At 36.1% G+C, this 24,683-nt stretch overlaps 1 protein-coding gene and 1 pseudogene across 2 annotated transcripts; both read right to left on the reverse strand.

Annotated features, from left to right (window-relative positions):
- Positions 1-10,941: 10,941 nt before the first annotated feature.
- LOC146937921 (uncharacterized) lies at positions 10,942-13,816 on the reverse strand. The gene is made up of 7 exons (XM_085752011.1): positions 13,179-13,816; positions 12,854-13,092; positions 12,541-12,759; positions 12,356-12,448; positions 12,170-12,274; positions 11,257-11,574; positions 10,942-11,151 (listed from the first exon to the last, which is right to left on the reverse strand). The coding sequence occupies exons 2-7, from the start codon at positions 13,055-13,057 to the stop codon at positions 11,110-11,112; spliced, it is 981 nt and encodes a 326-aa protein (XP_085608137.1). The 5' UTR covers positions 13,058-13,092; positions 13,179-13,816; the 3' UTR covers positions 10,942-11,109.
- LOC146937922 (uncharacterized) lies at positions 13,817-23,117 on the reverse strand (annotated as a pseudogene). Its single transcript, XR_015029988.1, has 10 exons — positions 22,862-23,117; positions 22,403-22,479; positions 21,415-21,515; positions 20,217-20,268; positions 19,620-19,670; positions 17,814-17,882; positions 15,193-17,439; positions 14,753-15,103; positions 14,566-14,671; positions 13,817-14,484 (listed from the first exon to the last, which is right to left on the reverse strand). The product of XR_015029988.1 is annotated as an uncharacterized LOC146937922 (transcript).
- Positions 23,118-24,683: the final 1,566 nt, after the last annotated feature.

Below are 24,683 nucleotides of genomic sequence, written 5' to 3' on the forward strand. Positions count from 1 at the left end.
GAAAATATTTTGTATATAACATTGAAAGTAGAAAGAAAAATAGAGTTTCAAACAATAGCACAGGCTCAAACTGATGTAGAAGAGTGAGAGTCAGCCAAAGGCATGACTTCACGGATTTACAAAGCTTGGAAAACGGTAATTTTATTGGTTGGTGATACATTGAACACGATGACCGCTACATTTCATAGAAATTTTGAATTCACAAGTACAGAAGCCTCTGATGAAGACGATCATTGACAGTTGCAGATGCCCCAAGAGGTGATGGTGATTTGCCGGATATAGTTACTTGTCTTTTATTGTCAACCTCATTTTTGCATGAACCGCCCTTTCGGGTTTTCGGCTCATCGAGGCGCTCATTCTTGCCTGAGTTGCGTACAATCTCAGCGAGCTCTTTCATATTCATTTTTTTTGTCCCTAACTTTTGCCTGGATCGCCCTTTCGGGTTTTCGATCCACCGGGAAGCACATTTTTGCCTAGGCCGCCCTTTCGGGTTTTCGACCTACCACGCTGTTCTTTTCTTTCTAGACAAAGTATTTCTTGACTATATCGGCATTAACAGGATTTGGAAGCTCAACACCATCCATGTGTGTAAGAATCAAAGCACCACCAGAGAAAGCCTTCTTGACAACATAAGGACCTTCATAGTTAGGTGTCCACTTGCCCCTTGGGTCGGGTTGCTGACTTATCCTTCTTTTCAATACAAGTTCGCCTTCCTTGAATTCTCGAGGTCGGACTTTCTTGTCAAAAGCATTCTTCATTCACACTTGATACAACTGTCCATGAGCCATAGCATCCATACGTTTCTCTTCAATCATATTCAATTGATCGTACCGACTTTGACACCATTCAGCCTCAGTTAATTTTGCTTCCATGATTACTCGAAGAGATGGAATCTCCACTTCCAGAGGGAGGACTGCTTCCATACCATACACAAGAGAGAAGGGAGTTGCCCCGGTTGAACTGCGCACTGTAGTACGATAACCATGCAAGGCAAAAGGTAGCATTTCATGCCAGTCTTTGTAAGTAGTGACCATCTTCTGAACAATCTTCTTGATGTTCTTGTTAGCGGCCTCAACTGCACCATTCATCTGAGGTCTATAAGGAGAAGAGTTGTGATGTTCAATCTTGAACTCTTCACATAAAGCTTGCATCATGTTATTGTTCAGATTGGAACCATTGTCAGTGATGATTTTGTTGGGAACACCATACCGACAGATGATGTTATTCTTGATAAACTTCACTACCACTTGCTTGGTCACATTTGCATAGGAGGCGGCTTCAACCCACTTGGTGAAATAGTCAATTGCCACTAGAATGAAACGATGTCCATTGGAAGCTTTTGGTTCAATTCTTCCGATCATGTCAATGCCCCATATAGAGAAAGGCCATGGGGAAGATATAACATTGAGGGCATGTGGAGGCACATGAATCTTATCGGCATAAATTTGAAACTTGTGACATCTCTTAGCATGTTTGTGGCAATCACGTTCCATAGTTATCCAGTAATAGCCGGCTCTTAACAGTTTCCTTGACATGGTGTGACCCGAAGCATGGGTCCCAAAAGTACCATCATGTACATCATGCATCAACTTCTCAGCTTCTTGTTTGTCAACACATCTCAACAAGACCATGTCATAGTTCCTCTTGTATAGGATTTCTCCGTCCAGAAGGAATTTGCTAGCCCATCGTCTCAAAGTCTTTTTATCCCTGTTGGAAGCACCAGGTGGATATTCACGATTCTGCAAGAATTGTTTGATGTTGTAATACCAAGGCTTTTTATCATTCACATCTTCATTAGCTTGATCTGGCATGTTTTCAATAGTAAACACATGTGCGGGTCTATCGAGACGCTGCACTTTGATTACGGGCACGTCATTCCAGTGATTGACACGAAACATGGAAGACAAAGTAGCAAGAGCGTCAGCCATCTGATTTTCATCCCGGGGGATATGGTGCAGCTCAACCTTTGTAAAATATGTCAATAGACGTCTTGCATAGTCACGGTATGGGATCAACTTCTCATGATAAGTCTCCCACTCACCCTTTATCTGATTGATAACAAGTGCAGAATCTCCATAGATATCAAGGTGCTTAATTCTCAGATCAAGGGCTTCTTCAATGCCCAAGATGCATGCTTCATATTCAGCTATGTTGTTTGTGCATTCAAAAGTTATTCGAGCAGTGAAAGGAATGTGGTGCCCCTGCGGAGTTACAATGATGGCCCCAATTCCTTTACCATAAGCATTAACAGCACCATCAAACACCAATCCCCATTTGCTATTGGGGTCCGGCCCTTCATTGATCCGTGGTTCTTCACAATCTTTTGCTTTCAGATACATGATCTCTTCATCAGGGAAATCAAACTTAATTGGCTGGTAATCATCAAGAGGTTGACAAGCAAGATGCTCAGCAAGGACACTTCCTTTGATTGCTTTCTGAGCTTTGTAAACAATATCATATTCAGACAACAACATTTGCCAACGTGCGATCTTTCCAGTAACAGCAAGCTTTTCAAAGATATACTTGATTGGATCCATTCGGGATATCAACCAAGTTGTATGATTCACCATATAATGACTCAAGCATTTGGCAGCCCAAGCTAAAGCACAACAAGTCTTTTCAAGCATTGTATATCGAGTCTCACAGTCGGTGAACTTCTTGCTCTGATAGTAGATAGCATGCTCTTTCTTACCAGTCTCGTCTTGTTGACCGAGAACACAGCCCACTGAATCATCCAACACTGACAGATACATAATCAAAGGCCTTCCTTCCACTGGCGGGACGAGGATAGGTGGTTCTAACAGGTATTCTTTAATGCTATCAAAAGCTTCCTGGCATTCATCATTCCATACAACAGGCTGGTTCTTTCTGAGCAATTTGAAAATTGGACCACAAGTAGTAGTCATGTGAGATATGAATCTTGAAATATAATTCAGACGTCCGAGGAAACCTCTGACTTGCTTTTCAGTTTGAGGGGCCGGCATCTCTCTGATGGCTCGGACTTTGTCAGGGTCAACTTCAATGCCTCTTTGACTGACAATGAAGCCTAGCAACTTTCCAGATCTTACACCAAATGTGCACTTGTTAGGATTCAACCGCAGCTTGTACTTTCTCAATCTTTCAAACATTTTTTTCAAATACACCACATGCTGCTCTTCATCACTTGACTTCACAATCATATCATCAACATATACTTCAATCTCTTTGTGAATCATATCATGAAATAGGGTGGTCATGCCCCTTTGATAGGTAGCACCGGCATTTATCAAGCCAAACGGCATCACTTTATAACAGAACGTTCCCCATGGAGTGATGAAGGACGTCTTTTCTCTATCTTCAGGTGACATCCGTATCTGGTTATAGCCAGAGAAACCATCCATGAAGGAGAACACTTTGGATTGAGCAGTACTGTCAACAAGCACATCAATATGAGGCAGTGGGAAGTTATCTTTTGGACTGGCTTTATTCAAATCTCTATAATCAACACACATTCGAACTTTCCCATCTTTCTTTGGTACTGGTACAATGTTGGCAATCCACTCAGGATATTCAGCTGTCATGAGGAAGCCCGCATCAATCTGCTTTTGTACTTCAGCCTTGATCTTAAGAGCCATGTCTGGACGAGACCTTCTCAATTTCTGTTTGACAGGAGGACATTCAGGTCTTGTCGGTATCCGATGTTCCACAATCTTGGGATCTAGCCCCGGCATATCTTCATAGGACCATGCAAAGACATCTGGATAATCATGGAGAAGCTGAATGATCTTCCTTTTCACTTCTGGCTCAAGTGCAGCACCAATCTTGATCTCTCGCTTGTTTTCCTCAGTACCCAGGTTGATAAGCTCAATCTCTTCCTGGTGAGGCTGAATGGCTCTTCTTTCTTGCTCAAGCAGTCGAGTGATCTCATACGGTATCTCTTCATCATCATCCTCATCTTCAGCTTCATATACAGGGAATTCAAAATTTGGAGGAACCATAGGGTCACTGTGTTCAACGGGTTTATTATGGTTCAATCTGCATAATATGATTGGGATGATTTTTTAGGAAAAATGTTTTCTATGCAGATTTTTGAAATTAATAAGAAAATACAGATGTTTTGGTTTTTTCTGGCATTACCATTATTTCCAAGAAAAAGGCACTAAAAAGTAAAAACAAAGAGTCGTGAGAAAGACGACAACTTTTATTGATAACGGCAATGCCGAAACAAACACGCCCTTACAATGATATCACCTTCGCCTTGGGCAGAGCGAAAGGATTGTTATTTTGAAAACAAAGAAAAACATGAGCAACAAGACACATTACATGGAAGCATGCATGACTAAAGGAACATCAATGGCCTCCCAATTTCTCACAGTGCCTCCTGGTACAACAAATGTAGGCGCGTAACTACTCTCAGCAGCATCTTCAGCAATAGCATTGATAAACCCAGCACTGTAGAAAGTTCCAGTTGAAACGCTTGAGGTTGGGGAGAATCCAAGGCCCTCTTTACGCTTGTTTTCCAGAATCTGAATCACTTTGCCCCAGCCTGCAGCCTGCCCTTCTTGAACAGCCTTCTGGGCATCCTTCAATGAAGTCATGCTAGTACCAGCCCTCCGGGGTTCTGCACCCTCAACAGTCAAGCCTTGAAATGACGTCCCTTCAGCGGACCCTGCTTCAACACAAGAGAAAGATGATACTTGGCTAACCAGAAATGCTTCTTCACCATGTACAGTGACAATCTTACCGTTCCTCACGAATTTGAGCTTTTGATGCAAAGTAGAAGTGACTGCTCCAGCGTCATGAATCCACGGCCTTCCGAGGAGACAACTGTAAGAAGCATTGATGTCCATGACCTGGAAAGTAATCTGGAATGTCTCAGGACCAATGGTAATTGGCAAGTCTACTTCTCCGAGAACATCTTTGCGGGATCCATCGAAAGCCTTAACCAGATAGCTGCTACCCCTCAGAGAGATTCCATGATGACTTAATTGCCTTAGTGTAGACTCAGGCATTACATTCAAGGATGATCCAGTGCCCACCAACACATTGGATATCATGTCAGACCTGCAGTGTACCGAGATATGCAGGGCCAGGTTGTGGTGTTTCCCTGCTTCGGGGAGTTCATCGTCACCAAACCCCAAGTTGTTGCAGGCAGTGATGTTACCCACTATTCCATCGAACTGATCCACAGAGACTTCATGGTCAACATAAGCTTGCTCCAGTATCTTCATCAATACCTTCCTGTGAGCCTCTGAGCTCGTGAGCAGAGACAGGATGGATATCTTTGACGGGGTTTGCAGCAGCTGGTCAACAATTTTATAGTCACTCTTTTTGATAAGCCTCAGAATTTCGTCCAGATTGGATTCTTCAATGGGCTGGCCCGAGGGGCTGGCATTCTCTTCCTCAAGGTTAGCCATGTTTCTTCTCTTGTACAATCTTGTCTGATAAACTCTATCTGGTTGGTGAATCTTGCGAGCACGAGCCACCTTTCAGACTGCGGCAGAAGAACCGGGAGACAATGAGCACGGGAAGCCATTTGTGACCGATGAATGATGCATATGATGCATGATATGCAAATGAAAAAAGACTCTTTTTTTTGTCAGAAGACTTGTCAAAGTGGTTGTGAACATCACGGAGAAACACGGTTTTATTTGAAAATCTTGAGCAAAACTAGAAGTTTAGTTGAGATGGTATCACTTGGTGTTCACATCCGTGATGTTCAAAAGATGACTTGTCTAAGTCCTCCGATAAATGCATGGAAAAAAGTTTATGCATGTATGCATGTATGCATGAATGCATGATTATGTTCAAGTTCGGAGAAAACATGGTGGGTTGAAGTTCAAAGTCGAGGAGTCATGGGTGGACACGGTGTCCGGTGAAACTAGGGCTTTAGGAAATAGTAACCGGGTTCTAAAAAGGTTCCCAAGTTGCAACCTCTCCGACGTATATCATGGTGTCACGAGACAACACTCGCTCCATGATTATCCGTGGAAGGTCTAACTTGAGTGTAGTATCGCGTGACGACTAAAATTCGAGACAACACTCGGTTTAGCCTCCGCACTACATCCTAGAAAAATGGCCATGGATGGGTTCGGTTATCTACGGTTCATAGCGTCATAGAACAATTAGAAGTAAAGTGCCTAAACGCGACGACACGCGCCGACAACATCACCCCCAAAATGCCTCAGCTATGTGGGATTGATCGCATAATCCAAAAAACGAGGCAACCCCCGGAATGAATTGTCGATTATATCCCTCCTAAATCCTAAGTTCACTCAGCCCGGGTGCAGGACTTTTGATATTCTTACCCCACACGTTTGCAAGAAATTAAACATTTATTCACATAGGAAAGCAAGTAAAAGAAGCGAGTAAAAATACAAGCGCAAGCGTGGAAATAAAGACTAGGCGTAACTCTCGAATCTCCCCAGTGAAGTCGCCAGCTGTTTTATCTTGGTTTTCGGGTGTCAAACATTGATTACGTTTGAACCTTTTAAACCGGTGATATCTTATTTTTTCTTGGGAAGGGAAAAAGTAAGCAAAACCCTTGAGAATCGAGGTCCGGGAGTTGTTTTCGCTACGGGAAGGTGTTAGGCACCCATAACGACTATAGTATCCTATAGGAACCGTCTTTAATTTCTACGCGCGCGCTTTATTTTTAAATGCTATTTTGAAAGATGATATTAGGCCTAAGAGTTTCTAAGTGAAGAATTGGAGGGAGAATAATGTTTTTGGATTTTTATTTTAGTTGAATTGAAGGAATTTTGTTCCTTGCCTACGTACCCGTTTAAGGGATCAAATCCACCGTAGTTCTCTTCCAAAAATGTTTTTATTTTTGTTGGTTGATTTTAAGTTTGAAAATGGGATTTTGGAGAATGAGAGAAGAGAGGCCTCAAGGGCATGAGATTATGAAATTGTGAGGTTGAATTAGTCATTTTGGAAAAAAGTCAAGTATGATTACAATTCATTGAGATTTGATTAAGAAAATGAAAAAAGAAAATACAATGGGATTTTGATCCCAAGGTTTATTTTGAAAATGGTTTGAGTGAAGTTGTTCATATTTTTTGGAAAATGATTTTTCTAAGTATAAAGCCTAAACATTCATCTAAACATACAATCCTAGACATACATCTAAACATGCATATTCTAGCTATATACCTAAAGTGATGTGTGTGCATGTGTCGGTACTTGTGTCGGTGTACATTATTAGAGTCCATTGTCCTTTACATCATACCCTAGATACATTCTATGGTCTTACAAGGAATTTAAATTGCATGAAAGTAAAGTACAAAAAGTCCTAAGTTTTTACATTCTAAGTATTGCATGAATTGTAAATTGCAAGAAAATGAAGATTAAGAATAGGAGAGGGAGGATGAAGCTCTTATGGAAATGAATGAAACATAGTGAAATGGTTAGTAGCACAAGATATAATATGGAAAATAAAGCAAGTAGAAATTGCATAACAAAACGGGTAAAACTCAACCAAAAAGTAACAAAAAAACTTTAGCAAAAAATGGGAAAATGGACTTGAAAGATTGCCATAACATCGAGGCAAATTTAAGACTTAAAATTCTCATATCAATGGTAATTTTCAAAGGGGTTATTCCAGCCACATTATGAGAATCATAAAGACAAATATGAGCCAAGACCTATAGTGCATTTTCAAATCCATTTTACACATTATTTCACATTGTAACAATACACATTACTTACACAACAAGAGATTCACAATTTGCACTTTCAAAATATCCAAACAAACACAATTTTCAGAAGTAAACACATCACACATTTGCATATTAAGTATCAACGTAATGTGGCAAAATATTAGAATCAAAAGCATACAAAAGCTTCACAAAAATTGACAAGAAGTGACACAAAATCACAAGAGAATTCTCCACAAACTCTTATCATCTTTTAACAGGCCAAAATATCATAAGAAACAAGTTTCAAGTGCCAAAAATGATTGCAAGAGAGTTCACAAATTTTTGGAAGTTTTTAACAAGATTTTTAAAGAAAAAAGAAAAAAGAATTGAGTTAACAAGAACGAATTATTTCCTCATAGCTTTGATCAATGCTTAACACGTGAACACATCAAGATTCATCAAAAATATCAAGAAAATCACTGAACAATTTTTAGAAAATTTTTTAAATGGTAAAACAATGGTGTAACTATCAACAGTCAGTGTCAAAATAGCAAGGAAAAGATAGCAAAACGAAATCTGCAAGAGAATTAGGCCCAAGCCCACACACAACCATGGAAATGGATCAAAAGAAATGGATCAAGGAAAGTTGGACCGGTTCAGGAACGGGTCGGTTCAACCGAACCGGTCCAACAAAAGTTACACAAAAGCAAGCAGCGTGGCTGCTCTTTCCTCTTTCCCTTCCTTTTCTCTTTTACAAAACGTGTGTTCTCTTCTCTCTCACTCACCTACTCTCTCCTTCTCTTGCAGCTACCAGAAAACACCATCGCCCCCCAACCTTCCTTTGATTCAGAAAATTTCCATTGTTTCACACATCCAAATTCATGCTAATTTCGATAACAGTCTCGGATTTCAAAGAAAAAGAACATAGGAAAGTGAATCTGAGATTAAGGACAACAACAATGGAGGATCAAGCGATTACTTACTGAGTATGCGCTCAGTTTCGAGTCCCTTCTTCTTCGTTTCGATCGGTTTTGTGACGTGTTCCTTTGAACTTGGCTTCAGCCTCGTCCTCTCCTTCTTGCTGTTCTTCACGATTTGATCCAGCTTCTGCTTAATGGTTCAACCTTCCCTTTTTCGAACTGGATTCTATCTTCCCTCACCTTTGATCTCGTCCACGCCTTTCTTTATCCTCTTTGCCAAGGATTCTACATGGCTGTACATTGAGCGATAGACAATGAAGATTTTGAGATTTGCGGCGGTTGATTGTAATGGTAACGATGTTTCTTGGATTGAATCGGAGTCGTTGGATTCAGTTGCGGCGGTTCGCGGCGGAGATTGTTCTGTTTCTGTTGCGTTTTTGGAGAGAGTGATTGCGATGGGAAGAACGAATTACGTCGTAACCTTGTTCGAATTCGCAGATTTTTGTGAGCTTCGGAGTTTTGCGACTTGGAACTTTGATTTTGGATTGGTGAAGGCTGTGGAGTTGGAAGGTTGGTGGCGGTGGTGTTGTGACGGAAATGGAGGTGGTTAGGATGGTTGAGTAGTGGAGGAAGTGGTGATTATGGAAGTTGAATGATGAAGATGGTGGTGGTTTATGGTGGTGGAAATTGGTTGGAAGAGGTTTGTGGTGGTGGAGGTTTGTTATGGATGAAGATGATGATGGTTGAAGGTTGTTGAAGAAGTTAGTTAGGGTGGTGATTGAGTTTGTTATGGTGGTGATGGAGGTGGTTAGGGATGAGAAAGTTAGTTAGAAGTGAGAAAATGGGAGGGAAAAATTGAGAGAAAAAGCTTTGTGATTTTTGTGGATGTGTAAAATAATTAATGGTTTTTTTTGAGAAATTGTGAGGTGAGTTGAATTTATAGGTGATGTGGGAATGCTTGGACCAATGATGTGATGCCACGTGGCACTTGACTTGTAACAAACCTTGACTTTGACTATAACAAACTTAAAAAGGATTAAAATGAAAATAACAAAAGTACGAGGACCAAAATGAAAATTAAACTAAAATTGAACTGAAAAAGTAAATTGAAAATTAACGTAAAGCGAGACGATTAAAAGCAACAAAGCAGATTAAAATGAATCAGAGATTTTATGTGAAATGACCAAAATGCCCCTAGGGACTAAAATGACTCGAAACGACTCAAATGCAATTTTTAAAATGATTTTTTAACAAGGGATTAAAGCAAGAGTTCATAGAAGCGAATTAAAAGACTCAGAGACAATTTTTAGATTTTAAACAGGGTTTTAACACATGAAAAGACCAAAATGCCCCTAGGGGCAAAACTGACTCAAAAATGACTCAAATACGATTTTTGAAATGGATTTTGACATAAAATTGAAATGAAGACTTATTCAAACTATTTGAAAGGACTCAAACAAATTTTTAAAAGATTGAAAGAAATTTTAACACAGGAAATGACTAAAATGCCCCTAGGGGCTATACTGACTAAAAAAATGACTTAACTGATATTTTTGAAATGAATTTTGACATGAGATTGAAACAAGGACTTATACAAACCAATTTAAAAGACTCAAACAAATTTCAAGGATTAAAATGAATTGAATGCAGGAAATGACTAAAATACCCTTCTATGTAAATTTTGCAAGTAATATTGAAATAAAATGCAGAGAAAGATGTAATTGATCAGAGACATATCAAATGAAGATACAAGAAAAAAGGAATTGAGCTAGTATTTTTAGGTCCAAAATTAGGGTATAACATATATATATATATTTCTAGTGTTTATTTTTTTAGTGCTTACTTTGTTCACTTAATTATGCACCCCGTTAGAGGTACAATCCCACTATATAAACGTTACTAATGTGTGTGATCAGGGGCGGAGCTACCCTACAGTGAGGCTATGCAGCTGCACACCCTGTGATTTTGAAAACCACAGTTCCATTGTATTGGAAGTAGGACTTGCACACCCTGAAATTGTAGCACTACAAGAAACTTGCCATTTAGCAACGGCAGAAACCGTTGGTAAAGGTCTCAAAAGCCGTTGGTAAAGGTCTCATAAGCTTATACCAACGGAAAATTAGCTTGATGCTATAGGTTTCAGAGCTATAGCAACGGCATTTTACACCTATTAAATAGCTTTAGTCAACCTCCATATCCGTTGGTATAGGACCAAAATGTCCGTTGCTATAGGTTCTCTTTTTTTTTTTTAATAAAATTCACCCTAATATAAATATTTTTTAATAATAATAAAATTTTCACAATAATTCCTGGCCAAAAAAATAATATATTCGGCAATACTTTTTTATTGCACTACACAAAATTTAAGGTAACGTAAAAAAAAATTAATTATATGATCAAAGTAGTAAGTCTTACAAACATATCAAAATAACAAAATAATGTCAATTTTATATAATAACCAACACAAAAATAGATACTAAATCAAAAAAACATTAGATTGAGCCTAAACATATCCAAGATAAAATCAATTTCTAATCTTCCTCTCTTCTGTCTTCATCACTGCATTGACTTCAAGAATTTATCTGGTTTGGAGTACTAGCACCATCTGTGGCCTATTAAAAATAAAAATAAAATATGTTACAAACTCTACTTAATTCATGTTATCATAATATTCGAAATCTAAACTCGAAAAGTAAAATATCAATTATATAATATACCTGTTTTGCAGCTTGTAAAATATCATTCAAATCTTCTTGAGATAATCGATTTTGTATCACTGACATCATATTTGCCATAAACACATTTGTCCTCTCTTGACTTTCTCGCATTTTCTTAAGTTCAACCCTCAATTCTTGATTTTCAGACAAAGAAGCTTTTGATTTCTTAGGTTTGGGAATATTGCCTATACAACGCACATGTCCCCTCTTTTCAGCTCCTTTTACTCGAGAATAAATGTCATTCTTCCAAGGCATATGACTTTGTGTCCCAACCGATTGAGAAGTTTCTACCTCATTATTATATTTGTTTAGTTGTTCCTGAAAAATTATAAGATATATAGATTATAAGAATACATTTTAAAATATAATTCATTAATATGACAATCAAAACAATTGAAAAGGGTCACTTTTATGTCATAATCATAACAGAAATGTTCATTAAAATAGAACAATTGAACATAATTCAGAACAGAATTCAAAACAGAGTTCATTAATTTAAAACAAAATTCAGAACATAATTAAATTAGAACTGAACCAGAACAATTAAAACAGAATAAGCAGGATCAAAGTAATGGTTGTGGATGGTCATTCGAATAGGGGACCGCTCATTCGAATATATCAGTTATTTGTAACAGCTAGTTCAATTTTACCAACAATAAAAACACATAGCATCATGACAAGACAATCCGAAATGAGGCCAACATAAATAACAAAATTCCCCACCTGAATGGCATCATAATTCGGAACAATTAAAACAGAACAATTGAACTAGTTTCAATTCTTACGGTCATAATTCAATTTTATAAAACATTCAATTTTATACAACAACCAGGGATCCAATTTCATTGATTTAACATATCGTTTCAGTATAAGTTATAGAATCAAAAAAGGTATGAACGAAAGAAAGTCTTACTATAAATCTTGCAGCATGTTCATTAACAATTGAACCATCTTTACGAGTACGTGTATCAATGTAAATCTCTTTGCGTGTGGGCGACACTCCTTTGGCTTTTTCTTTCTAATACCAAACAAATGAAATTATAAGTAATTTGTTTTATAAATACAATTTATTCAATTACAAGTTCAAATATTAACTAACCTTCTCATTGATCAATTTTGGGAGACTTTTTGTACCCATGCAATGAATATCTTCATATCTTTTACGATTCTGACTATTCTTTTTACTTTCTTTCTACAATTGATACAACATAATGTTAGTCGAAAGAAGGAACCAAGTTCGAAGATTTTTATAGTATGATAATATCTCTTTTAAATTTGACTTACTTGTGCCTCTTCAGAAAACCAATGATGAACCAATTCACGATATTGACTTCGGTCAACTCGAGAATCTAGTACAGCATTTGCAACTTCTTCTTCCGTTTTACTTGCGTCAAATGTCTTTCCTTTTATAGAACACTTCCATTGTTTCCACTTCATATTCATCTCATGTATCAGATTTTCTCTTGTAGTCTCATTCATAGGAGGATCAAACCCAAAGAATTTCTACACATATATAGATGTGTTAAGTAAATACAACATTAGTGATAAAAAAATAAATTGGGTACATAATTATTTAAATATATTGTTAATATAATACCTCTATTTGCAAAACCATGTCATTCTTATTCTTAGCAGGCATATCTTTCCAAGATGTGAGATTAATTGGAGCATATTGTTTCCTTCGAACCAAACTCCCTATGAAACGAGTAAGAGTCGACCCTTCGTCACCAATGAATCGACCGCGCTTGTCCATCTTAACAACTATATAACTTTTAGGATTCATTTCCCACACATCATACATTCTTGTTGGGCCTCTTTTTTTCTTGGGTTGAACATCTACAAGCAAAACAGATGTTATATAATTCAAACATAAACAATATATAAAATAAATTACAAAAACAGAAACTATATATAATTGAAACCTTTATTAATTTCTAGTTCTTCTTCTGCTTCTATATCTGAAGGAATATAGTAGGAATCTTCAGACTCATGTGTGACAACTTCCACATGACTTGGGTTGGGCCTAGTTTCTTCAACATTGCTTCCTTGGGCATGAGTTGAGGTTATATGAGTTTCTTATGCATTACTTCCTTGGGCATGAGTGGAGGTTGGATGAGTTTCTTCAACATTACTTCCTTGTGCATGAGTTGAGGCTGTATGAGTTGCACTAGTTCCTTGGCTCGAGTCTTTTAACCTACGACTCCCAATATTCAGTTTTCTCTTCTTTGCCATTGCTGCAATACTTTAAATTAAGTGAGTGATGAACACAAACTTGCACTAGTATGACGACCATAAAAAGTAATAAGTCAAGTCCAATTGCATACAAAAAGCAAAACATTCACTAAACATTTTGAGCAATAGTATGATGACCATAAAATACAAAGGGAATGATAAAATATAGAATCAAAACTTTCACCAAACATAATATAGAATCAAAACATTCACTAAAACATTTTGATCAACATAAAAAGCAATAGTATGATGACGATAAAATACAAAGGGAATGATAAAATATAGAATCAAATCCTTCACTAAACATAATATAGAATCAAGACATTCACTAAAACATATTCTCCCAATCTTCCTCTTCTTCCTCAATCTGATTATTAACATCAACTTCAAAGAAATCATGTTCATGAACTGAAACCGCAATGAAAGCATCAACATTTTGAGTAGTTTCACTTGTGTTGTGTATTGGCTGCTCATTGATTTCTTCAACGTCATTAGAATCTTCATCACCCATATGTCATAGACATCCCTCACCTTTGCATCTAGAGCAACAGACCAGTCCTTGCTTCTCTCATCATGTACATAAAATACCTTTTTGGCTTGTGATGCAAAAACAAAAGGGTCATCCCAAAGATTTTTTCCAGTGTGTTTCAAGAATTTGAAATTCACAAGTGTCATCCCAAACTTATCTTTCTTGACACCTTTCTTGACATCAATCCAATCACACTTGAATAGCACAGCTTTGTACTTTCCAGAATAATCCAATTGTATTATATCAGTTATTGCTCCATAATAATTAATTTCATCATTTGAGGTCTCTGTCCTTACAACTATTCCAGAATTTTGTGTCTTCAAATATCTCTCTCTTTTCCTAGTGTGAAACCTAAAACCATTAATGGTGTAACCGGTGTATCTCCTTGCTACCTCAACTGGTCCACGCGCTAGCCATCTAAGTTCATGAGTAATTTCTTGGCTCCCTTGTTCATCCAAGCGATGAATCTATAATAATTCAATAAAAATAGTTAGCTACACTAAATAAAAGGCATATAATCTTAAAGATTTCAATTATTTCTCGCTCACCCTATCTCGAAACCAATCACTAAATTTTTTGCTATGTTGTTTATCGACTTCAAGTTGTGACAGCCGCTGCGGCCGAGCTTGTCTCTTAAGATGTCCAATGTGTTCTCTAAAAATAATGATAACATAATTATAAGAGTAAAAACAATGGACACATAAGTGTAAAAGTGAAATATGATTAGTGTCTTACTCTACGAATGGAGCGACTGCGTCACAGTTGGAAAGAATATATCTATGAGCTTGCATTAACTCTTTTTCATCAAGCTTAGCTCTTTTCACTCTCTTGCGCTTTCCTAACTGGAACTTTTGTTGTTTTTTCCTTCCTAGTGGTCTTCCAACAGGATGTAGAAAGGTCGCACCATCTTTCAATGTGGAATCATCATCATCATCATCATTTCTGCTAGGTCTATTAAACCTAGTTTCAACCCCATATAGATAATGTGAACAATAGGTCAAGCATTCATAGGCACAAAAAGCTTCTGCAATTGATCCTTCTGGATGTGCTCTATTGCGTACAAATGACTTAAGAGTGAGCAGAAATCTGAAAGTAAATTTTGTTTTAGCTTAGCATCAATAATAACTTTTTAAGATATTTAACTAAAATGATGTGTTAAAAGGATGAATCCATACCTCTCAATAGGATACATCCATCGATATTGTACTGGTCCAGCAACCTTGGATTCAGATGCCAAAAGAATTACCAAATGCATCATAATGGTAAAAAACGATGGAGGAAAGATTGTTTCCAATTGACAAAGTGTTAAAACTATTCGAGACTCTAATTGTGCAAGAAAATCCACATTAAGTATCTTAGAGCATATTTGCTTGAAGAAATTGCAAAGTTCAATAATAACTGAAATGACTCTATCCGGCAATGAACCCCTTAAAGCCACTGGAAGAAGTTGTTGCATCAGAACATGACCATCATAACTTTTTAAGCCGAATATCTTCCGCTGCTTAAGATGCACACAACGTGACATGTTTGATGAGCATTCATCCGGAGCTTTTACATTCCCGAGGACACTCAAAAAAGCATCTTTATCTTTGTTACTCATTTGATAACATGCTCTAGGAAGAAGCATTGTACTACTTTTGAGACTTGGTTGTGGATGCAGCGTACTTCTTATGCCCATATCTCCAAGGTCAGCCCGTGCCTTATAATTATCTTTAGATTTTCCCTCTTGGTTTAACAATGTACCAATGATATTATCACAAACATTTTTTTCAATGTGCATCACATCTAGATTGTGACGCAATACATTGTATTCCCAATAAGGCAAATCAAAGAAAATACTTTTCTTTTTCCAAGGTTCAGCCCCGTTCTCTAAACCATCCTCTCTGATTTCATCTATTTGCCTTGAAATTTGAATCCCGTCATGTATTTTAGGAGGACCCCTTGACTCCCTTGTTCCATCAAAATCTTTACTATTCAACCTCCACTTGTGGTCAGGCGCTAACCAACGTCGGTGACACATGTAACAAAATTTCCCACCATGCTTTAACCATCGAGAGGAAGTATCAATACCACAACATGGACAAGCATACTGACCTTTCGTACTCCATACAGATAAGTTTGCATATGCTGGAAAGTCATTAATAGTCCACATTACAGCAGCATGGAGTTTGAATGTCTCTTTCTTGTAGGCATCAAATGTTTCTATTCCATCAAACCATAACTCTTGCAACTCTTTTACTAATGGTTGTAGATAAACATCAATATTATTTCCAGGACCTTTAGGGCCTGGAATTAGTAGGGATAACATGAAGAATGATTGTTTCATGCACATCCAAGGAGGAAGATTATAGGGAATTAGTATGACAGGCCAAGTGCTATGGGTTATACTCATTGTCTTAAAAGGATTGAAGCCATCAGAAGCAACCCCTAATCGAACATTACGAGCATCTGAAGAAAATGTTTTATATCGAGAGTCAAACTCCTTCCAAGCAAGTGAGTCGGCTGGATGCCTAAGAGACCCATCATTCACTCTACCATCATGATGCCATCTCATCGATTCAGAAATTTTAGATGACATGAATAACCTTTGCAGCCTCGGTTTCAAAGGAAACCAACGAAGGATCTTTGCGGGTAAGGTTTTACGCTTTTCAGAAGTTTCTTTTCCAGTAGTTTGTACATCCTCATTTGTTGTTTTCCACCTTGAAGTACCGCACTTTGGACATACTTGATCTTTGATATGTTTATCCCAATACAATATGCAGTCATTAGGACAAGCATGGATCTTTTCATACCCCAAACCTAACCCTGAAATCATTTTCTTTGTTTCATAGTATGACTCTGGTAAAACAGTCCCTTCTGGTAGAGCATCTCTCAATAAATCTAATAGCATAGAGAAGGACTTGTCACTCCACCCATGAAGACACTTTAAATGATACAAATGCACCATAAAGCATAGTTTGCTATACTTCTTACAGTTTGGATAAAGAACTTGTTCGTTCTCTTTCACCAATTTGTAAAACTTCACATTTTCTCCTACTTCTGGATTCCTTTCAGCTTCACCAGAAATTGTCTCTTCTAAAGTAGGCATTGCAAAAGCATCACGAAGTAACCCGTCCATGTCATGCTCCATTTCATAATGTTGGTTAGTTGTGCCAGTTGAATTTGTGGGTCTCTCGCCATGAAATATCCATTCTGTATAACGTCTAAGGAATCCACGTCGTGGATCAGTTAAGTGTTCATAAACACTTGATCGACAATGTGAATCGTAGTTAGCACATTTTATACAAGGACACAATATTTTTCCATTTTCTTCTGAATTTTTAAAAGCAAATTCAATAAATTCGTTAACCCCTCGGATATATTCTTCACTTTCTTTTGTCGGATCATGTACCCATCCTCTATTCTCCATTCGGAAAACTTAACTGAAATAGATAAAAGAGAAAGGGAGGGGAAGGAAGTAATCAATCTTGTTAACACAAGACTCTTCCAAGTGCATAACAGAAGCAAGTTATATGTAAAAGTGCACATGAACAGGACCATAAATTAAGTAACACTACTATAGAACTTTTGTATGCTCTATAAACAGCAATATGAAGCAAAGAACACAAAGAATGGGATTCAACTGTAAAAGACAGCCAAAAAATCATCACTAACTAAAACATATAAATCTATAAAAACAACCCAAATCACAAACAAATTGACAAAATCCAAGAAAGAAAAATCAAAACCTTAACAGATAGGCATTCAAATTGTGCATACATAAAAACAAGAGAAGGAGAGAAAAAGAGTCTTGAACCTGTTTGCAGCAGCCAAGTGAGATTAGCTAAGTGAGCAACGGGCCGAGCGAAGAGAAGGATTTAGGAACCTGTTTGCGGCAGCAAAGTAAGATTAGCGATAAGCTGTTTCATGAAGTGAAGATTTAGGGCAAATGAATTTGGAAATTAGATTAGGAACCGATTAGGGGACCTGTTTGGGAGTTAGATTGATGAACGATGAATGGATTTTTGGTATGAGCGATTGTTGATTGATGGGTGAATGAGGAAAACGTTGAGTTTTGTTATGTATCTGTTTGTTATAACAATAACGAAAGATGTGAGGGAGAAAGTGGTGTTTTGTTATTTATATTTTTTTGAGAGGCGTTAATTTTTTGACAAAGTGGTGTTTGTTATTTATATTTATATAATAATAAAATTATTAATAATGATGATAATAATAATAATAATAATAATAATAATAATAATAATATATCACAGTATATAATTGGGAGCAAGAATGTTCTATTGTTTTTGTTATTGAAAAGATAAAAAAATTATTTTTTTAATAAAGAATTTTTATTATATTTGTTATTATTTTTTTTAATAAATGTTATATGTGTTATATTATTGTTAAAAGATTAACGTAATTTGTTACCTATAATAATGAAACCGTCGTATATGAAAAATTAAACTTTGTTTTTTTTAATAACAAACTTTTGCCACATATAAGTGAGAGTAGAAATTATATAAATAAGACTGTAATGTTGTTGCAAATTTAAGTGCAAATTAGAATAACAAATCTGATGGCAAAAATAAAAGACTCTATGAATATTCAAAAAGAAGAAAGAGTGGAAGATTCTTTTGAAAAAAGTGAAGGAGAAGGAGAAATAGTTGAAGATTCATTTGACAAGATACAAGAAAAAATTTGCAATGACGAAGGAGAAGTTTCATCAAGAGTTCTAATGGATCATGATTTAACCGAAGAAGATTATCAATTTGAGTTGAAAAATTTTCAAGATATGGTTGAAGCTGTGTTTAAAAAGATACAAGAAAAAAATGGCAACGAAGAACTTAAAAGTTTACCAAGAGTGCTATGGGATTTTGATTTAAACGAAGAAGCAGATTACGAATTTGATTTGAACAAATTTCCAGAAGAAGACGGAGAAGAATCTTCCCAACACGAGTTTCAACCTGTGATTAGGAAGATGTTAAGAAAGCTTCTTCCTAAATTTTATTGAAACCCATTTTATTTTGATTTTAGATTTGAAATAAAGAGGAACTTTGAATCAAAGTTTCCAACTTTGAATCAATGACACCGTCTAGTCTAGTAAAACATAACATTTTATTTTTAGTATTGCATTAGTTTATCTTCTTTTTGAGAATTACATATTGCTTAGCCATAACTTTGTTTTTCTATAGTTGGTGTAATTTACTTTTCTTCATATAGCCTTAAATCTGTTCTACGTATTTTCCGCCTCTGCGATTTTGATTTGGTTTATTGTTTGAAGGAGCCTCTTTGGCTAATTCTTGTCTACGTAGTTTTCTAAGAAGCTACTGAAAAAATGTTTATGATTTTAAGCATTTGTTAGGTATTTCTTTTAGATTCTCTCTGTTTTTTTTAAATATTAATCAAACTGCTACAAAAGTGATTATTTTGTTTTAAAAAAGTAATTTTTTTTACAAGAAACTGATATAAAAGTGATTATTTTGCTTTAAAAAGAGATTTTTTTTTTCTTCGAAGATGGATAACAAACGAGGAGTTCAGTTAATATGTAACAAGTTAAATTTACAGATTTCACTAAAAAAAATAAACAGAATACTCATCACTACTGATCTCAGAAACTTACCCGGCGTCACGATTCAGCATGGCAGGACTTCCACCTCGACCTCCTTTAGGCCTGGAACAACCCAAACAGAAAAAGTAAATAAGTGATTGAAGATTTCAACAGAATTTGAACCATTAGAGGAAAAAAATATCTGACCCTTGCTGCCTATTTTGATCTAGTAGTTTAGATATGAACATCAATTTTCACCATTCACAAATAAATATGTACTCCATCCAGTCTTGAATAATATAAATTTTTTAGCAAATACAGTTCAACTTTTGCTTAAAAAAAATGACCACAAGGAGTTCCAAGTGAAAAGCTGATGCATAGGAATTGACAGAACCATATCACTCCCTTCATTAGGAAGCTATTGGACATGTATATAAACTCTTTAAATTGTCCAGAATGGTTTTCATAATAATAAAAGGAAAAGCATGCTCTATGGCCACTTTGTTTTCAAGAAACTAAATTAGTAGCATTAAGTATACTCCAGCCATCATGACAGAAGAGAGTTGCAAGTCCACTTCTGCTAAACAAGAAACTTCAACAAATTTGTATGAGGAATCCTTGTTTACATTTTAAGAATCTTGTTGGTAAGATAAGAATAATGAATCTCACCTCTGACATTATCAGTAATTCCAAGTAATTCCAAGCTGCTTCACTAACTCGTCTGCAAGGAAGAAAAATTATTATCGTAAGTAAAATGAGTCAAAAGTGGCAAGGATTGTACTGTCTCCGCGGCAACGCACAGCAGCAATGAACAATATGGAATACATTCGAGTGGAGTAACCCCGAATACGTTCGCTCTGATAAACCGGCTAAATTCCTATCTGAGGCTAGAGCAGGACTCCTCTTGTCGTCGTGAAGGTTCCATTTCGGGCTGGACCTATCCAGAATAATCTGGAGCTTTTCTCAGCCACAACTTAACTGAATATAATTATCTGAACATATATCTGATATGTTTCTGATCATAAGTATATCTGATTCATAACTGAGTTTATTTTATACATTGTATAAACTATTTGTTCAGGTTCTAATCATATTTCATTCCTAGAGATTAGTAGTATTTTCCCATTGTTCTAATTATACACATTCTGTATATCTCTTCTCTATTATGTTTTTGTATCATCATTGAGCATACGCCAGTACCGAATGGTTCACAATAATCAATTATACATAGTCGGGCAATTTTATAACATTTTCTTTTTTAACATAGCATCCGGTTGCACAATAAAGTGTAACCGGTTATAAGGTTTGCAAATGGTGCAACCGGTTGCTGAAGCTTGTGCAACTGGCTGCTCAAGTTTAGAAACTCATTTTAAGCCATGCTAGTATAATTGATTATCAGACAAAGAAAAATAGACAACCAAACAGTCCAGCTTATCATCATAACAATACTAAGACAAAAATGGGCAGCTAGCAAGCAATACATAAATGGGTAAGCAAATTTTGCGGATTAATATGACAATCAAAACAATTGAAAAGGGTATTTTTATGTCACAATCAGAACATAAATGTTAATCCCATCTCACTCAACTGAACCAGTTTCAATTCAGAACAATTAAAATAGAACAATTGAACAGAATTCAGAACAGAATTCAAAACAAAGTTCATTAATTTAAAACAAACTTCAGAACAGAATTCAATCAGAACAATTGCACTAGAACAATTAAAACAGAACAATTGAACCAGTTTCAATTCTTACGGTCAGAATTCAATTTTATACAACAACCTGGGGTCCAATTTCATTGATTTAACATATAGTTTCAGTATAAGTTATAGAATCAAAAAAGGAATGAATGAAAGAAAGTCTTACAATAATTCTTGCAGCATGTACATTAACAATTGAACCATCTTTACGAGTATGGGATAAATTGTCCGGTTCAGTCCCGCCAATGGTAATGTCATCCAAGTCTCCTACTCACAAACAAATCAATAAAGAAGAAAAGACAACAAAAGAGTGGAGGTAAGACAAGGTACATGTCAAAGTAGATAGGGACACATATAACAATAAACAACCAATTATGTATATTTAAATCATTTATACAACAGTAGTAGTTTAAAAAAAAAAAGAAATTTATTTGAGTATGCATGCTGACCCCTAAGACGGACACCGCTCCATGGAGACTAATGTTGTCAAGGTTTGTCAATATGGCAATCAAGACGCACAACTCATAATTTAACAAGTCCTCAAATGGTAGTAACCATCATGGTACTCCTCGGAATTTTCATTAGAGTGCTCTGCATTGATCCCGAATTAGTTTAGTGGAGGGTTAAATTAGATATGCTGTCCAGAGGGATTACCGGCGATCAATGTAGCTACTCATTAAGCCATTGGCACATGCCTCACACACACCTACTCCTCACACTTTGCTAATCTCCTAAAAAGGCGATCCATATTGTCAAACAACAACGACTATGATTTTGGTTGGAATTTATTTTCCGAAGGACAACACAAACAGGAACCAAGAGTTTTTAATCATATCGATGTCAATCGAAATCAAATTCCAACCATTACAAATTAAATTCGGAACATATGCACATTTCAACAATTAGTCCTACGACTTAATGTATAAATGGACGCATGACTATACATAGAACCAACAAGATAAACCACAATAGGGGTTCACAATAGTGGTCAGACTCTATTGCAAGGTAGTACTCAATCAATCTAACAAAATACAATCCAATGTCATAAAAGTACAATCAAGCAGTTTCATATCAACAAAAATCAAATAATCATACGCAAGTAATTTAGCAAACAATCAACCCAAATCTACACTAATACAATTCATTACCCCTACCTTAGCGTTTTACCAGATACACTTTAACCGCAAGTACAGAACGTTGATAGTTGGGTGAGTAATGTCCTAGTCCAAATCTTTATCGCAGCCGCACAAGATGGACAAGACATAAGTCATAACAACATTTCCAGCAACACATTGTGACAGAATACAAGGAAAGTTTAGAATTCAGCTCCATAATGGGTTTTAAACTACTACAATATTGATTTAGTTTAGGTCCTTGAAGTTAAAGTTTGGATTTTAATAGTGGAAGCAAATTAAACCTCACTTAAAGGATGTTCAGGCACAAGCAGAACAGATCATGGTAGGAATTTAATTGAACCTAATATTCCAATGAATCACCAAAAGCAATTGATTCTACTTCTTTTCTTTTTAAAGAGTAATGAGAATTTCAAACAAGGACTGTGTTTTTCATATTTTTAAGCACAACTAAAGAATTATGGAAGGAGGAAAACTCACCCTTGAAGCTAAAAGGGTCACAATCTTTGCGGTTTCTCCGGCACCGCAACTTTGAATGTGGAGCCGCGTGAATGAGAAAGAATGGGTTCCGATAGAATTGTTTCAAATGTTGATTTCTTCTATCCAATAGAAAGCCTATGTGACAAGGAGCTCGAAAATGGTTTTCATATCTTCCACCGGTTCATGTGGTTGCCGGAAAATGGAATTGGAAGAAGAAAAAGATGGTGAGAGATGGTCGTATGAATGAGGAAGATGAGTTCAGCTAGTGTAGAGAAGTGGAAGTAATAAACTAAGTGCCCTACAACTTTCTGCCACGTGAGCAAAGGAAAGAAATTAAGAATATGAAGATAAAAATGTGTGGTCATTTTTCTTTGTGTGTAGTAAAACGTGGATGGAGGAAAATGAAAGTCTTAAAGTTTTAAATCTACTAACTATTGTACTTTTAACTAAAACAAAATAAAATAAATTCATTCTCTCTCAACCTATAGCAACCCCTGTTTGAAATTTCAGTTGCTATATTTTATCTATAGCAACGCTTTTTACTGCGGTTACTAAAGGCTACCGTTGCTATATGGCAAATTTCTTGTAGTGTAGGTTGCACCAAAGTTGCACAGAATCTGAACTTGTAAACCCGCTGTTGTGTGTGTTTGATCCTCAACCTTTCACCTTTTGTTGGTGAAAGTCCCTCCACCAGGTCTATGATTTAGGCTTTGCCATCTTTTTTATTTCATTTCAGTCCCTTCATTTTCTTTAACTCATTAATGCTAATATTGGCATTTATCTTATCTTCTTCTTTTTTTCTTTTTTGAAACAGAAAAAAGGAAATAAATACTAATTATTAGCATAAATGAGCTAAATATTATTTGCTTTTTCTGAATATTTTTCTTCTTTATTTCGCATAAAATTAGCTATGTCATGGGTTTATATCTAGTAGTTTTTACCACCACATTGCGATAATTGTGTCGTATAAACTAAGGAAATTTAAAATATATTTCATATTCAATAACACTTTTTGGGTTGAGACTAAACATAACTATAAATCTCACGCACACTCACATAAATTGAAATATTAGAATCTATATATTATAGTTTTTTTAGAGTAATTATAAATTATAGTTGAAAAATGGACAAAATTTATATGCATTATTTAAGATGTTTTGTGTATTGTTCTTAACTTTTCTTTTTTGAAGCAAGTGTTGTTCTTAACTTAAAATACATTTATGTAGTTTTAAATAATTTCAAAAAAATGTATGGATTTAAAGAAATCATATGTAGTTAGGTTAAAAAATATAATACGAAATATGACTAAGTTCTGTCATTTAAAAAATTTGCATCCCCTGAGCTGAGTGAGGGTCTAGGCTTCGCCACTGTGTATGATCTATTCAACGTGCGATTTCCATTTTTTTTAATTCACACAACATTAGTTCCACCCAATCTGAGAATTTATGTTAGTTTTTGAACTTAATTTCCACGAATGGTTAAAATAGTAACCACGGTTGTTGATGAAGAATTCATTTTTCGCACGATGTAATGATTTTGTTCATTGAAAATGCGATTTTGTTCATTGAAAATGCGATGGGTTAAAATTTCATAAAAGATTTGGGGGGTGCTTCTCTCTCTAACCTACGTGCTTCAACCTCTCACTAAACCAGAACAACAAGCCGCCGTTTTCCATCTTTCCCATCCAAATCCAGCAAGATGTAGCCCTAATTTTGGTGGTGCGAAGCCTTTCAAGGTCGTACCACCGTCGTTTGGTGTTCGGCGTCGTGCCGCCGTGACTAGAGTTTCAAGATCTGAAGCTTCTCTGGCTTAGGATCCAGGT

This window comes from Medicago sativa, chromosome 3 (assembly GCF_051527215.1).
Source record: "Medicago sativa cultivar Bolivia chromosome 3, Bolivia_mono, whole genome shotgun sequence".
Classification (NCBI taxonomy): Eukaryota; Viridiplantae; Streptophyta; class Magnoliopsida; order Fabales; family Fabaceae; genus Medicago; species Medicago sativa.